At 39.8% G+C, this 14760-nt stretch overlaps 1 protein-coding gene across 2 annotated transcripts; it reads right to left on the bottom strand.

Annotated features, from left to right (window-relative positions):
• Nucleotides 1–724: 724 nt before the first annotated feature.
• On the bottom strand, nucleotides 725–8693 carry LOC108888135 (14-3-3 protein beta/alpha-1). Of its 2 annotated transcripts, none has more exons than XM_018683965.2 (6): nucleotides 8538–8693; nucleotides 7547–7980; nucleotides 4301–4424; nucleotides 2919–3082; nucleotides 2733–2828; nucleotides 725–1816 (listed from the first exon to the last, which is right to left on the bottom strand). In XM_018683965.2, exons 2-6 carry the CDS (start codon nucleotides 7850–7852, stop codon nucleotides 1733–1735), a joined length of 774 nt encoding a protein of 257 aa, XP_018539481.1. In that variant the 5' UTR covers nucleotides 7853–7980; nucleotides 8538–8693; the 3' UTR covers nucleotides 725–1732. The 2 variants fall into 2 exon arrangements, with proteins under 2 accessions (XP_018539481.1, XP_018539482.1); XM_018683966.2 differs by lacking the exon at nucleotides 8538–8693 and adding an exon at nucleotides 8197–8353.
• Nucleotides 8694–14760: the final 6067 nt, after the last annotated feature.

Below are 14760 nucleotides of genomic sequence, written 5' to 3'. Positions count from 1 at the left end.
GTAAGAAGTATGATATTTCCCTCTATATTTTTACTCTACTAAAATTCATAGTATCTTAAAATAGAAACACTCAGGTAAAGAACTTAAAAATTCTAACTGTTATTAAATAAATGTACTCCTTTCCACCACTGCCATGGATAAATTAACCACAAGAAAAACAAAAACTCCTACATGGATAGTTGCACGCATATAGTTAACTGCTATGATGAATCTGTGGCTCTTTGATTTTACATTTCTGTGATTCAAATAGTCAATCTATTTAGTTATTTTCCACCACAGATTCATGACATTTGTGTATTCACCTGCAACACAAAGACAGTAACTCAATCAACGTGTTTTCAGATTTTTCCTCTCCCTCTTCTTCTATTTTGATTTTTTTTTTTTTCACCCTCTCAAATAACATTAGGACTGCTACTTGTAATTTCATCTGTTGGAAAAGGGAGGAGTAAATTTAGGAAATGTTTCTCACAGAAACGTGCCAGACTTAAAACTTGTGATACAAAAGATTAGGGGTATGATAATAACATTAAACTGAATTTCCTTTAAACATTTAGTTAAATTCCAAAATATATTAAATCTTATTCCTGTCTAAGGTTGTGAGAGCCATTTAATCAAGTCAAGAATTATGTATATATATATATATATATATATATATATATATATAAAACATTCACAAATATTCAACATATTCATTATACAAGTTAACAGAAGCACAAACACAAACTTGGTTTATAAAATGTTTTATTCATGTTAACATAGCTGATACATAGGGATTCAAACAGTTCCACAAGGCTTTTGGGGACTACAATTGAATGAATAGCAAAACAATAGTGGTCCAAATCTCTAATGACAATCACTGGACAGACTAACAAATCACCCTCTGGAAGGATGTGTACAAACCTGCATTGAAAATTACTAAACTTGACACTTGGACTTGTGTGTGTTACAGCAATTGTTCCCATTCCAGTGTAATATCTCAAGAGACATGCATGACAGAATTGTCTTCTTCCCATTAAAGAGGTCCCTGCATTTGGTCAGACAAACAAGCACCACCATTTCCCCCCACAAACAGACATGCTTCAGTGATAGAGTGGCATCATAGTAACCAGGGCAGAAAGTGAGGATTTCACCAATGGGCACTACTTGGCTGTATTATAGTATTTAGTTGCCAGCATGTAAAGTGCACTGGCTTTCCCTGCAGTATGAAAATTTGATTTGTTTGAAGTTGGACTTCAGCTGCTGTAACCGTACCACGTAACTGTAGAGACAGACACACTAGAAAAGAAAAAGGTATGGGGGAAACTAGTTTTATATCTAACATTTCTTATTGGGAGAGAAAAAAAAATCCAAACTTTCTCAATTGATGGAATTTAGGCTTCTTCAACGATGGGACTTAATTTTTTTCTGCCTCTAAAATTGAGCTAGGAGTCTGATACCATTGTCAAGCTACCAATCACTTTTCTACAGCTGAAACTGCACACATGGGAAGGCCAGGACAAACACAAACCAAAAGAATGGAGGGTTTTTCTTTTCACCAGTTGTCCAAATCTGCATTGTGAAAAGAATGATTGATTTTTTTTCTCTATTTCCTTACACAACTCTTTTTTTCAGCAATGGGTTTCATTGGTAGAATGTTTGAGTGGAGCAATAAGGAATGAAGGATGTGTAAAAAGTTTTTTTTTTTTTTTCTTTTTGTCATTTTTGGAGATGAGCCCAACATCGATGGTGTGTTTTAGTTCTCATTCTCGCCACCCTCTCCTGCCTCTCCTGCCTCTCCGCCCTCTCCCTCCTCAGGAGCATTGTCCGATGTCCATAACTAGGGAGAGAAAAAGAAAATATTTCAAATACAGTTAAATAACCATACTCATTTCTCACTGTGATGTGTTATGCATGTTATTTATTGGTGTATGCACAAACCTACAGTGATAGTAAAAATCAGCTATTTGTATAGATTCACAAAGATAAGACAATCTGAGCTCTCATTCATCCATGTATTCAAATGCTTTATGCACTAACTGGCAGTGATTACACATTTGAACCCGATTAGAAATGTCTCTGAACATCAGTACACGTCTCTGTCTTTCGGACAGTTTCTCAAAAAGATTTCAGGGCATGAAATTTCTTCTCACACATTTCTACATTTTTATCATTCCCTCCTGCCTACATCGTCCTACAAAGAATATGAACATTTCTTCTCAACTGCGTCATATCACATTTGAATTTCTGATGTAATTTACATTTATGTTCTTCTTTCATTTTATTTCACATGTTTTTTACTCATGTAGTGATTATTTTTTCTCAACTGGCTCATATCGGATTGAATTGATGTATATAAACGTCTTCATTTTTTCATGTTTTATCAACATTTGATCATATTTCAGGTGGATTATTTAGTTACCTCAAGTTTGTTTTAAAACTTCATTTAGGTCGGTTACTGAGTTATGTCTGTCAACGTAATGACTGACACATTTTGCTTGGTCTTTAATGCCACTGCATATAATGTAAGCTGCAAGTAAGATGTGGAGGAGGCATCCTGTTTAAAACATGTTTGAAAGTGAAAGCCTGTTTTGAAAGTGTGCACTTTAACCTCCATTTTACCACTTTAGAAATGCACTTCTGCTTTTCGACACGACTGAGCATCACATCGTGTTAATCTGGAGCATAGGGAGACAGATACTGAGATAAGCACAAACACTACTGTTCAATAGTAATGATCATTTTGGAACACTCACTGTCAGATTGTCTCTGAGGAGCTGCATGATGAGGGTGCTGTCTTTGTATGACTCCTCGCTTAGGTGGTCAAGCTCTGCGATGGCATCATCAAATGCCTGTATCCAAAAAAAGAAAAATATTACTTTGAACGGACAACAGATGACTAAGGGTAAGTGACAGAGTTTTATAATTCAAGGTCAACAGACCTTTTTGGCCAACTCGCAGGCTTTTTCTGGGGAGTTGAGGATCTCGTAGTAGAAGACGGAGAAGTTGAGTGCCAAGCCCAAGCGGATGGGATGTGTAGGGTCCATCTCAGTCTTGCTGATGTCAAACGCTTCCTGGTATGCTTGCTGTGAGTTTTCAATGGTCTCTGGAGAAACAGGAGGGAATCAAAGATTTTAACAAGCAATGTATGGTTTAGTCAAGGTTGGACATAACGTGTTAGTGAGCTTTAAACATGCTGGTAGACAGATTTTGTTACCTTCAGACAGAGCAGGCTAGCTGTTCTTTGTGCCAAGCTTAATTAATAAGGCTTTATTCTATATTTTTCTTTTTGTCAACAAAGCCTATGAAAAGCCAAAAGCAACAACTGACTAACAAGTTATCATTTGTGCAGCCAAACCCATTATATCTTTTTCCTTTGTGCCAAAAAGTTCCATTGCAACTAATAAAAATGTCAGTGAGCTATACCACTGCACTGAGTGACATTTCGTTTCATCACCATGAACACGGGCTCTGCGGCTTATTTTTAATCAGTCGCACAAACAATGGCCTGATGCCATTAATACTCACTAGCACACAAAATGAGTATTAACCAGCAGCTGAAAATAGCCCTTAGCAGTAGCACAAACTATAGAATCCAGATGTTTCAGAAAATGAGTAAGCCTTTTTGGAAACTACATGTTTCCCTCCATTGTTAAAAGATTTACAAAATAAGTAATTTTCATATCTACTGGTCTTGAGGTTAAATGCCAGAGACAGAAGTGAGGAGAACTGAGAAACTGATAACTGATGACAATAAGAAAAATACAGATTCACTCCACTAAATTTTTTCAGGAACTAGAGCATTGTGGACATTAAATGAAACTTCTTGAAAATTCTTGAATAACAGCTCCAAACTACACCAATATTAGAAGTACTGATCAGGCAGCAGCCAACTTTAGTATCAGCACACCAATAACCTTAGTTAAAGGGATCTGCTGGTGAAGGCTGGGGAGGAGGACATTCTGTAACTATATATTTTTCCCTGTGGAGAAAGCTGCCACCCACCCCTGTTTAGCTCTTGTACAAGATGGGACACTGTGGTCACACGACCGTGACACATCGACCCATTTGACGCAATTTCCATCTCTCAGCTCCAAGACAAAATCTGACACATTCCTATTTAGAGTGTGAAGGGGCCAAAATTTAAAGACAGAGGGAGGCTTATTTTAGCTTTTACATACAGATAAAAAGACAACTGGATGCCAGTACACAGTGCACACAAACAGAAGCAAAGCATTAAGAAACAAACAAAAGGAAAACAGGAATCAAAAAAAATTAATGTCTGTATCTTCATAAATGAAATTGAGTACCAATATGAACTCACTTGTTTTGTTGTCTCCAGAGGCAACTTCAGCAAGGTATCTATAGTAGTCTCCCTTCATCTTTAGATAGAAGACTTGGCTCTCTGCATTTTTGGAGTTTCCAATTAAATAATTATCCAGCAGTTTCTGTGAAGACAAAAATGTTAGATAAATTTAAGTGGATGCGCAGAGGAAATACTGAACAGTAAGACTTTTCAGAGCAAATATCTGAACCACAAGCACACCACAACATCTGACTGATAGATAAAGAGCCAAATTTGAAGGATGGCATCACTCAGCGAAACTGCAGTCACACTATATTTACTGAACAGTCACCAACTGGGCACAAATTAAGGTGCAGAACAAACACATCCACACTGCATGATGCACAAAGAGCAACAGATTCTTGCCCTTCAAAAGTGTTCCTTTAGCTTCCAGCCACCAGAGAGCACTACTATCTTTGCTCTTCACGGCTGTTAAGCTCAATGATTAATGAATACAGTTCTACTCCATCAGTAGTCGAGCACATGTGCTCACCCAGTGTCATTCAGAGGAAACATTTTTGCTCTTTGTCAGTTTTTACAAAAGTCGCTCCAAACTGTCCACAACCAGGCCAGGCCACTTGTGTGTCTCCAGCTGTCTTCTGCCCCAGATTCCACACTCGTTTTAGAAGCACTCCCACCCTGTCAGCACCGTGTGGCAAAACGTGATGTCTTATTGCTGACACCAGTCTTACTGTTGATTTTTAAAAGACTTGGCATCATCATTTGTATCAAAGATGACAGCTAGAGGAGATGTTCAATTGTGAGTTTACTACTGCAGTAGTACTGCAGTACTGCTCCTTTTCAATCTTTTCAATTAGTTAGCTCTGAAGTTTTAACATAATTCTAAAATATATGAATGATTAAACAATGCAGCAAAGTAGTAATAGTAGCAAAGTATTTGTTTTACTTTTGCCACATTACTACATCACGTGTAACAAACCACATCCTGTGATTACACTCTAGGCCAAGTCATTCGTCTTTAAATGGACATGAGAAGATTACCAGGGCTAATCTGTGTCAGTGAAACCATGGCTTATGCTCAAGTTAACCGATTTAGAGAGCAGATTAATCATTTCACTCAGAATGACAATGCTTGCCAACACCTCAACCCTAATGACAGTCGTGACTGAGAAGCAATACGGTGTTCAGAGAGGATATAAACATCCTCTTCTCTTCCTAACGTTCATAAATGTAATCCATTAACAAATAAAAAGAAAAAAAAAGAGGGAGAAATCATTTTCCCTCCCAAACCTGGGAGAAAGAAGCAGCTCTCACTTGAGCCAAATACACCCCAGCAGCCACTCCCCAGTCATTTACTGACACAAAGATTGGCTGAGCCGAAACACGTGCATGTCTCAAGTGCTAAGCATTCCTCTTTCACTGCATGCTCTGCACAATAGACAAGAAGAGGAGTAGCCTCGCTCCCAGTGCTTTCACACAATGCTCTGATTTCAATCACCAGTGTTCACAAGAAAGCACAAATACTGTTGCTGAATGAAAGCCTGACAACGACTTGTATGTGTGAGTGCCTTAACATGTCCAACAGGGATTGATAAATAGAAGCACGGACTAATCCTTTTTTATCAATTCAATTAGCAACACTTTAATTAGCTATGAGGCATTAGGTTTAAGGGGGTTCTAACCCCCCCCCCACATGATTCACATTTTTGTATTCTTTTATTTCATCTGAAGCTTCAGATGTCCAAGTGCAGCTATATTGTGAGGATGAGTGAAGAGCCTGAATCTATTCAGCGGACACCCTGTCTGGTTTACAAGCCCTACATTCAACATCCTGTGAGGAAACTGGAAACCAAACAACCCCGTGCCTCTGCTGCCTCCCTGCTTTCACCTGAGATGCAAGTCTGTCTGGTTTCACAGTCTACTATGCACAAAATCGAGAGAGAGGGGCACACAAGCAGCTCATTCGTCTAGTGCGGTCTGCGCTCTTCTGCCTTTGTGGGTACATGTTAAGGCATGAAGACTGACACACCCTCCTCCACTGACAAACCCTCAGTCAACACTCACTAGCACAGATACTGAAAGCTGAGTCACAGCCGTGCAAGCGCACAATCTCAGGAACACCCATGGGAAGCTGGTGGAAAATGACTGGCCTCGGTAGCTTTACAGTGCATTTTAAAGACAGCAGCTCAGAGAAATTATCTCAATCTTACAGCTAAGCTTCCACACAGATCTCCTCTAATCCATTATGAAGGCAGGCTAGGAATAATGTACAGCACCAATCTGTGCTGTTGCATTAGATTAAACAAGAGGTGAAAGCATTCACCCCCCCCCCAGTATTACAATAAAGCTTAGCCTTGAAATGCAGAGAATAATGTTTGAGAACAAATTTAGTTTAAGCACAGTTTCATCTGTTTCAATCTGGAGTCTCGGCAGGAGGTTGTCATTTTTGGTGATCTGTACAAACTAGGCTCTGGCGCAAGTACGAGTCCTTTATGCATGTAAATTCTTGCACTTGGCTAACCACATTAGGCTTCTATCTGCCAGATGGGGCTGCATGGATGAGGAACATAGTGCAGCTTTACAGAACACAGAGTATACAGCTTATCTTTCCTGTGTGTTCTCTCTCCACCCATTTAGACACACCTTGCTGGTGTAGTCACTTTGACCTTTTGTCAGTTCACGCCCTCACAAGGTTTCAAGCCCATTGTTCTAAATCCAGATTCCCAAAAGGCAGGAACAGTGGGAGGACTACATAATACTTCCTTGTCCTCTCTGGCATTAGAGGCCATATTTATACAACAGAGGAGCTCACAGGAAACAGGGAAGATGACATTTGACACAGATTATTGGACTCAAATAATCACCTGTGTCTCTACAAATTTTGTGTGTACATGTTACATGAAACTTGCAACTGTAAAAAAATAAATAAATCAACAATTATAGTTTCTTTCACCTTTTTTCCCCAATGCATCCCTTTACAGCTGACCCACACTAGACATTTCATTTAAAATAAAAAAGACTCCAACCCCTTTCTACTTGCCTCAAGACAAAGAGTGGGGGTGTATTTAAGAGACCACAATACCGTTTAAGTATTCACGTATTCAAGATGGTTATGGTAATTCATTATAATTTAATCAGTAGCTGACTAAGACAGCTCAGCTTTGAAAGCACTTTTCAGGAAGGTGGTTTCCTTTTTGCATACATGTATGGATCCGTGCAGCAGACTAGTTTTTTAAAAATCAGGGTAAAAATTGGACACTTTACCAAAACGTTGTTGCAGATGTCTTGCAGCTCCTTCTCCACCTTCTCCCGATACTCCTTGACAAGCTGCTGCTTCTTCTCCCCGTCGGTCTTCAGGCCGATGCTGGACAATACCCTCCATGCGGACCGCCTCGCCCCAACCACGTTTTTGTAGGCGACGGACAGCAGGTTCCTCTCCTCGTTTGACAGTTCGCCTCCCTTCTCTCCAGAGAAGTTCTCTGTAACCTCCTTCATGCAATCTGCCATGTCGTCGTAGCGCTCAGCCTGCTCCGCCAGCTTGGCCTTCTGAATAAGATCCGCTCTATCCATAGTTTATATAATTTACGGGGGACTGAGAAATCAGAAATCCGGGGGTATGTGACAGTCAAGGGCTGATGAGCTGAAGAATGGGCGCAGCAAGGGATCGACGATGGTAGTCCCCACAGCAACGTTACAAGCTGCGAAAAAAAGAGTAGATCAAATTAACAGATGTCGATAAAACAAAACAATCAAAATAATCTGCCGATCATCGTCAAGGCATAAAAGGGCATGCGTCCGCCCGGTATTAGCTTCAAAGTGGCACTATCAAAGAAACAACTACAGTCACTAAAATACTTAGAGCGAAAGAAAGCCCGTTTCCAGACACTTTTACTTCTAATAACAAAATTACCAACCCGCTTTGACTACCGCTAACGTACAGTACTTCGCACAACTTGCAGTGTAAGACAACGAATAAACGCTGTCTTTAAAAATGTTTTCTAAGCAGAGACTGGCTGTGAGCATCGGAAGCAGAGATCTGCTGGCAAACCCGCCACAAAGCTGTCTGCTGCAGCTAGTAGGTTAGCCAAAGCTAGCTGGCGTTAGCTACATCGGCCACTCCTTTCAATAAAAAAATGTCACGTTAGCGTTGCCTATACATAACTCTAAATGAACCATAATCTGTCAGTTTAGCAATCAGCCTGCGATTATACATTTACAGGAAAAAGAAACTAATAAAATACTCATCGTTTCTGACCTACTGAGGTCCAAATTTGCTCCACAAATTGATCCAATTTGACAGGTTGGTCAGAAAGGCAAAGAACGGCAGCAGCAGCAGCGAAAATCCAACTGTACGTGCTGAAACGGGGCGGCTCTTCTAGATTTCGACTCTCCAATAGTATATCGTAATATAACATGATTGACAGGAATGTCTAGCTATGTAAACCAATAGTCGTTTAGCGCGGGGGAAAGAGGCGGGCCTTCGGTTATAGTTTGACAGACCGGAACGCTGCAGCGGCTGGGGCCACGGGGTTTCCTCCAATTAGAGCAAGGGATGAAGACGTCATCGCATTGCCATGGTGATGCTCACCCAATCACTCCCTGCTTTCACACGCTGTAGGCTCTGTAGGCGGGTGTGGCTCTCTCTCCCTTAGTCAGACATCTATCTCTCTCAAGTTATCAAGTTTAATGATTGTCAAAAAAAAAAAAAAAAATCCCATGAAAACACCAAAACAACGGTGACTTGATCCCATTTTCAAATACCGTCTTTATCGCTGAAGCCTGATGCAGCTTATTTGTCTGTGTCATAGTCCACCATTGTTGTCCAGAAACTTTTTAGCAAAAATGAAAACTGGGCAACACACTCTCTCATTACCATGAGCCATGCTGTGGTTTATTTTGAGTCAGTCCCACATACACAATCTCTATCTTGTTTGAGTAACATTAAACACAGTGCCCAACTTTCTTATTCTTTTTTAACAAAGGGACATGTATTCATCATAATTTTTAAAGATTTAAATGACTCTTGAAGGCTTTGACAAATATTGAGAGACGGACTAACACACAGCTGACTTTTAATGAAATTTTTGTTAGGTAAGAGGGGGGACCTTTTACATGTCTGTGCCTAAGGGCCTTCTGCCTCATAATCTGTCCATGCTGTTAAGACATGCCTTCCCCTCCACTCTAACCAATGCAATGCCTGAAAGTGCAGGAATTTATAGGTGATCTCTGTTACGCATATCTAGTGTGTCAAGCCCCTTTCCCAGAGAGCCACCAGTCTGGCTTTAGACAGACACAGCCCTTGTGGACTGACTTCAGTGCATCACTGTGCAGCTGAAAGTTACATTTTCAGTCCTTATTGAGGTTTAGATTTGCCTTGAATCTGAGGGTCTTTTAAATGTTATATAACTGTTAAAATGTATACAACCATACCAACATCCATCATACTATGGGATTTATAGTCATGCAAGTTGTCCATGACTGTGTCATGGCTATACTGTCAATTTGTCAGTTTCACAATTGTCTTTGGTAAACATGACAAAACTACAAAGGTTAACTCCTGTATTCTGTCCTCATTAGAGATGTGTTTATTTCACTACATAGCTGAACATCTTTAATGCATACTGATGTCAGTAGAGATTAAATGATCATTTCTGAGTATTTTTAATTCAGGACACTGTAATTATCTAACATGGCCAGTTTAACCTGCTAGGTTGTCCAGGGGCAAAATTGAGCAAGTTGGCTCCCACTAACCCCTTGTTCCTACCACTCTCTGTTCAATGTGGACAGTTTTTTTATGCTGGAATACTAGCTGGACTCAAAACCGCTATGTGTTAATTTATAGTTACATCTAAAAAGAAAACAAAATAAAAACTTTACTCAAACAGGACTAAATAGTGCATTTGTTGAAAACTATTTTCAGTCATGGATTTGATGCTAGTGAGTATTTATGGCAATTCCATGACAACCAAGCAAACTCAGGAAGGATCATGGGATACGTTCAAAGGCTCTCTAACAGCCACGGGTCAAAAAATTAATTAACATGGACAAAACCCCTTAAGGTGCTTTGAAAAAAAAAAGGAAATTTTAGCATCAACTCACGTCAACTGAGCCAACTCTCTATCTGCTGATGAAGATTCATGTCACCCAGTGCAACAATGTGGCTCACTGATGTGTTTTTAAAATAGTTTTTAGACAACAATGAAACTCTATGGCACAGGTGGAAAACCTTTATCAAGCTTTGCCAGCACATACAATGCTTGTTAATAGTCTCAGTTCATTATTGGTTTTAGTTTTTGGGGTTTTTGGCAATAAGGAAACACATAATATCATCAGACATATCATTTAATTTGTATTTATTTGCTTTGTATATTAAACTAAAGCCTACAAATACATTATATATCAATGCCTCTGCACTGAAACAGCCCTAACTGACTCAGTCCATGCACAGCTTCCAGTGGCTCAAACATCAGATAGTGTGAGTTCCTGGGAAAACACTGGGGACTGTTTCTTTGCAAATCATGTTTGCCATCAGTCAGCCTCTTCATAGGTCTTTTGTAAGCCTGTTTCTTACACAACACAAGCCTTCTCACGCTGACCTTTGTCCCTGATAGATCCTCACTTTGCTTTACCTCTCAGTCACAGAGGAGGGCAGAGTGACAAGCTGCTGAGGTCATGAAAAGGCGTCGGCTTGTGTAAAGAGTAGAAACCCCTGGGTGTAGTTGGTCTCGAAACCTGCTGTCATTCAGTTTCTGTGACACTGGGTGATGATGATTGATACAGTGTTTTCATGTGACAAACCAGTAATGTGAGGAAAATGTAAAGCCTACTTCATTGACAGTAATGTATGTTACTGGGCTTGACCTGTAGCACATACAGTACAGAAAAATCCAACCTTAGGTTTCCTCCTATATGCTGCCTGTATCACAGTCATTTTGTTTGCTGCCATGGTAACCACAGATGCATTATTTACCTTTCATAACAGACACTCCACTGGAAGATACCAGGACAGACAGACAGACAGACAGGATTAAATCTTGATAAAACAGGTGAACACTTTCTTCTAGTTGCTTTTTTACTTCCTTCTTCTTTAATGGTCAACTTGTTTTTTCTACTATATCACAACACTCACTCCCAGACCACAGGTTAATAGGGAATGATTGCGAAGGAGAAAGTAATTGAAAAACTACTGTTCTAATTAGCTATTTACTTTCTGACTTGTTTCTTCTTCACAGTTGACCGCCGGCCTGCTCTTACACCGGCTCCCTGACGACGACGCCAGCTGTCTGATGCAATCTGGGAACTCAGTGGCAGTGAGGAGTCACAAGTGATTTAAAGGGAAAATTCAAGGTGAATCACAGTGCATTCTGGATCACTTTGACAATCCATGATTTCAAGCTAATGAAACAGGAGAGCAAAGCATTTTCCTTCTTAATAATTTTGACCAGATACTATTTATGTTATAAAAAGATACAGACATCCATCACATGGCATGCTGTGTTTCTGAATGTTTCTGTGCTTAACTGGATAATATTCTACTTGCACACTACTGAGGCATGTGTGCAAATAATGGATACACATAACAGATATGAGTTGCAATATTTCAAAGGACAGAGCCCCTTATTCATAGCAAATTTAAACGGTCTTGCCAGACTTGCTTTTGTTCTAACTACATTTAACCACAAATACTCAAACCAGAACTTGAATAAACTGTTCAAACCTGCCTGCTGGGTGTGACTGTGACCTAGGTGAAGAGTTGAGGCATTAATTCATTCGCCCTATGAAATTTTAATTGGTGGGCATGATTTATATAATCTTACATTTTGACTAAATGCTTTGCCACCATCAATTTATTACCAAATGGTGGGGGTACAAAAATAGTATTCAAGGCAAAACTGTGTTTAATCTTGACTCTTAATATTAATTGTGTAATAATTATCTAAAGATTAAGCAAATGTATGTATGTCTTATGACAGCAAGTATGAGCACATCTGTTGGAACAAGCCTTGGAAAGCTTAGATGCAGCACCTGACCATGTGCCGTATCAATGCTGGCAACATACAGACAGTGCATGAAGACCCCTTTTCACAGCCAGCAGTGCAGGTCAGGATATATTACAACAGTAACGACTTCTTTCAACAGGAAAGAACGTAAAGGGTGACATCCTGTTTATGGCCGAACCTAACCACACAACAAGCCTTCTCTCATTTTTACAGACTCAGAAGAATTTACACTAAAAGGCTAACTGGTGAAAAGTTTCCATTCATATCTTAATAGCACCTACATCAAGGAAGACAAATCTTAAATGGGTTAAGGTTTCATAAAATCTAAATGGATGTTTTTTTTTATTACAATGAACTGTCTCTTTTTTATGGTAGTGAGTTGATGGAATACATTTTAACTTTCCAACACAGTCCTCTCTCTCAAGTACATGTTTGATTTACCACTGTACACTCTATAGGCTAAGAACTAAGGCATCTATTTCTGTCATTAGACATGGCGTTCTCAGATGAACACTTTTGTGTCCACAGTAGGCCAAATTATTATAAATAGTAATGGTTAATAGGTTGGGAAATCCCATGGCTTCAGCTCCAGTTCTGAGCTGCTTGTGTAGATATTAGCCAGCAGTAGGGTGACTTCTATAGCTCAGGTTCACATTTCCTGTTGTTTCATCTGATATGTAGAGCAGCCAAAATATCAGGTTTGAAAAAACTACAGCACTCAAATGCTGCAGTTGAAGAGACACTGATGTTTTGTCTCAGCAGAGACCTGCACAGGCAACTCTTGAAAGTGAGACATCGACTTAATGTACACATTGAACATTCTTGTTTTGAGAATCAATCTGATTTTAACATTTTTAACTTACCATCTATTTTTTTTAACTTATCAATGTCATGTTACAACAGAGAAAAACATATCACAAACATCAAAACATAAGGTTTTTTTTTTTTATTAATTTTTTTGTGTTTTTTTGTTAGTTTTTTGTTTTGTTTTGTTTTTTTGTTTTTTGTTGTTGTTGTCTTTTTTTTTCTTTTGGGAAGAAACCGGAGCACCCGGAGAAAACCCTGCCAACATGTGGCTGTGGATGTCTCTCACAGTAGACATTTTAAATACAGTAGTGTGCCTGCATTCGATTTACAGGACTAACTGCCAGCTGAGTGTTAACGCGGCTTACTGAATGGAAAACTACTACTGTCATAAATGCAAACTGTGAGGAAGGTCTATTAATGGCATTCATCTCAAAGAAAACAAGTGTTTCTGAAAATGGGAATAATTATAAACGGGAGGATGGCATTTGGCTGCGCCTTCTGCACCAGGTAAAGGGCCTAGCTAGGCCTCTTCCCACTGCTGCAAAAAACCTGGCAGCTGCTGACTTCCTTGGGGGGGGGTCAGTGATGTTATCCAGATGCACTTTAAGATATTTCACAACAGCATCATCAAACGCTGTGTCATTTGATGCTATTGCAGCATTTAGCAGTCTATTTGAAGAGCCGAACTCCCTGTGGAGGTCTTTGATGACTGCCTTGTTGATTTTTTTAATGTTGTCCTTGGTGATACCAGAATCTTCAATGTTGACCTCTTTCTGCACTATGTCTGACAGCTTCTTGATTATGCTGTCAATGTCCAGTGACCCTAGGGATCCTCTCTCTCTCCATGAGACATTTATGATGAGCCTCATAAAAAGAGCAGTTATTAGGTCATTGGTCATCCCCTCTGAAGGAGACGACAAGCGACCCGTTGGCACTGCTACATGTCCCTTTTCTGGTTCATCAGGGGTAATCAATGGAGTGAACTGACGTTCTTCAGGAGTATGGTAAGAGGACACTATTTGCTGAGAGTATGTTTTAGAATTTTTATCTCCTGAAGCCAGCTTGTCTGAGATAAAATTGCGAGTATCAACATGCACCCTGACATTCAAGTCATCACAATCGTCATCACTGCAGAAGGATTGAGGTTGTGATGCCTGAGCAGCACAGGATGTTGTCCTCTGCCTGTTACTGGCTTCTTCTTTTTTTGAGTTCAGTATGTCTGTGAACAGGTCTTCTATGTCTGTTAGCACACCAGACACTTCCTCGCTGTGATTTGTTTTTGCTATTCGTTCGTTCTCCATCCAGAGAAGCACCTGCTGCAAGAACTTTTCCACTGCATCTTCTGTCATGGCATACAGAACTTCAGGAGAAAAGTGTGACTGAGCGTCACCCCCTTTACTCTGGAGTTCAGAGATGACAGAGTCAGACAGACACCTGTCGCTTGAAACCAGGGGCAGTTGATATGTGCAGCCAACCATCAGATGATCGTACATTTTGTTGACCAGTTCCCTTGAAAATGCCCTGATCTCACCACTGGACTTGAAGTTTTCCAGTGTTCTTCTGGCAAATGCTGCAGGTCTCTCTGGTTGGTAGAGTTTGTCATACAAGCTGTCAATGTCAGTTTTGATGCTGTCAAGAGTAACATAAGACTCCTTTTTTATCACATCAATG

Source organism: Lates calcarifer, linkage group LG19 (genome assembly GCF_001640805.2).
Source record: "Lates calcarifer isolate ASB-BC8 linkage group LG19, TLL_Latcal_v3, whole genome shotgun sequence".
In the NCBI taxonomy this organism is placed as follows: Eukaryota; Metazoa; Chordata; class Actinopteri; family Centropomidae; genus Lates; species Lates calcarifer.
This window is presented reverse-complemented; position numbering and strand designations above follow the sequence as displayed.

Coding starts and splice junctions, on each gene's coding strand:
- LOC108888135 (XM_018683965.2), bottom strand. CDS start 7,852: ATGGATAGAGCGGATCTTATTCAGAAGGCCAAGCTGGCGGAGCAGGCT. Junction 2,829..2,918: donor CCTGCGAGTTGGCCAAAAAG/GTCTGTTGACCT, acceptor TTTTGGATACAG/GCATTTGATGATGCCATCGC. Junction 1,817..2,732: donor TCCTCAGAGACAATCTGACA/GTGAGTGTTCCA, acceptor TTCTCTCCCTAG/TTATGGACATCGGACAATGC.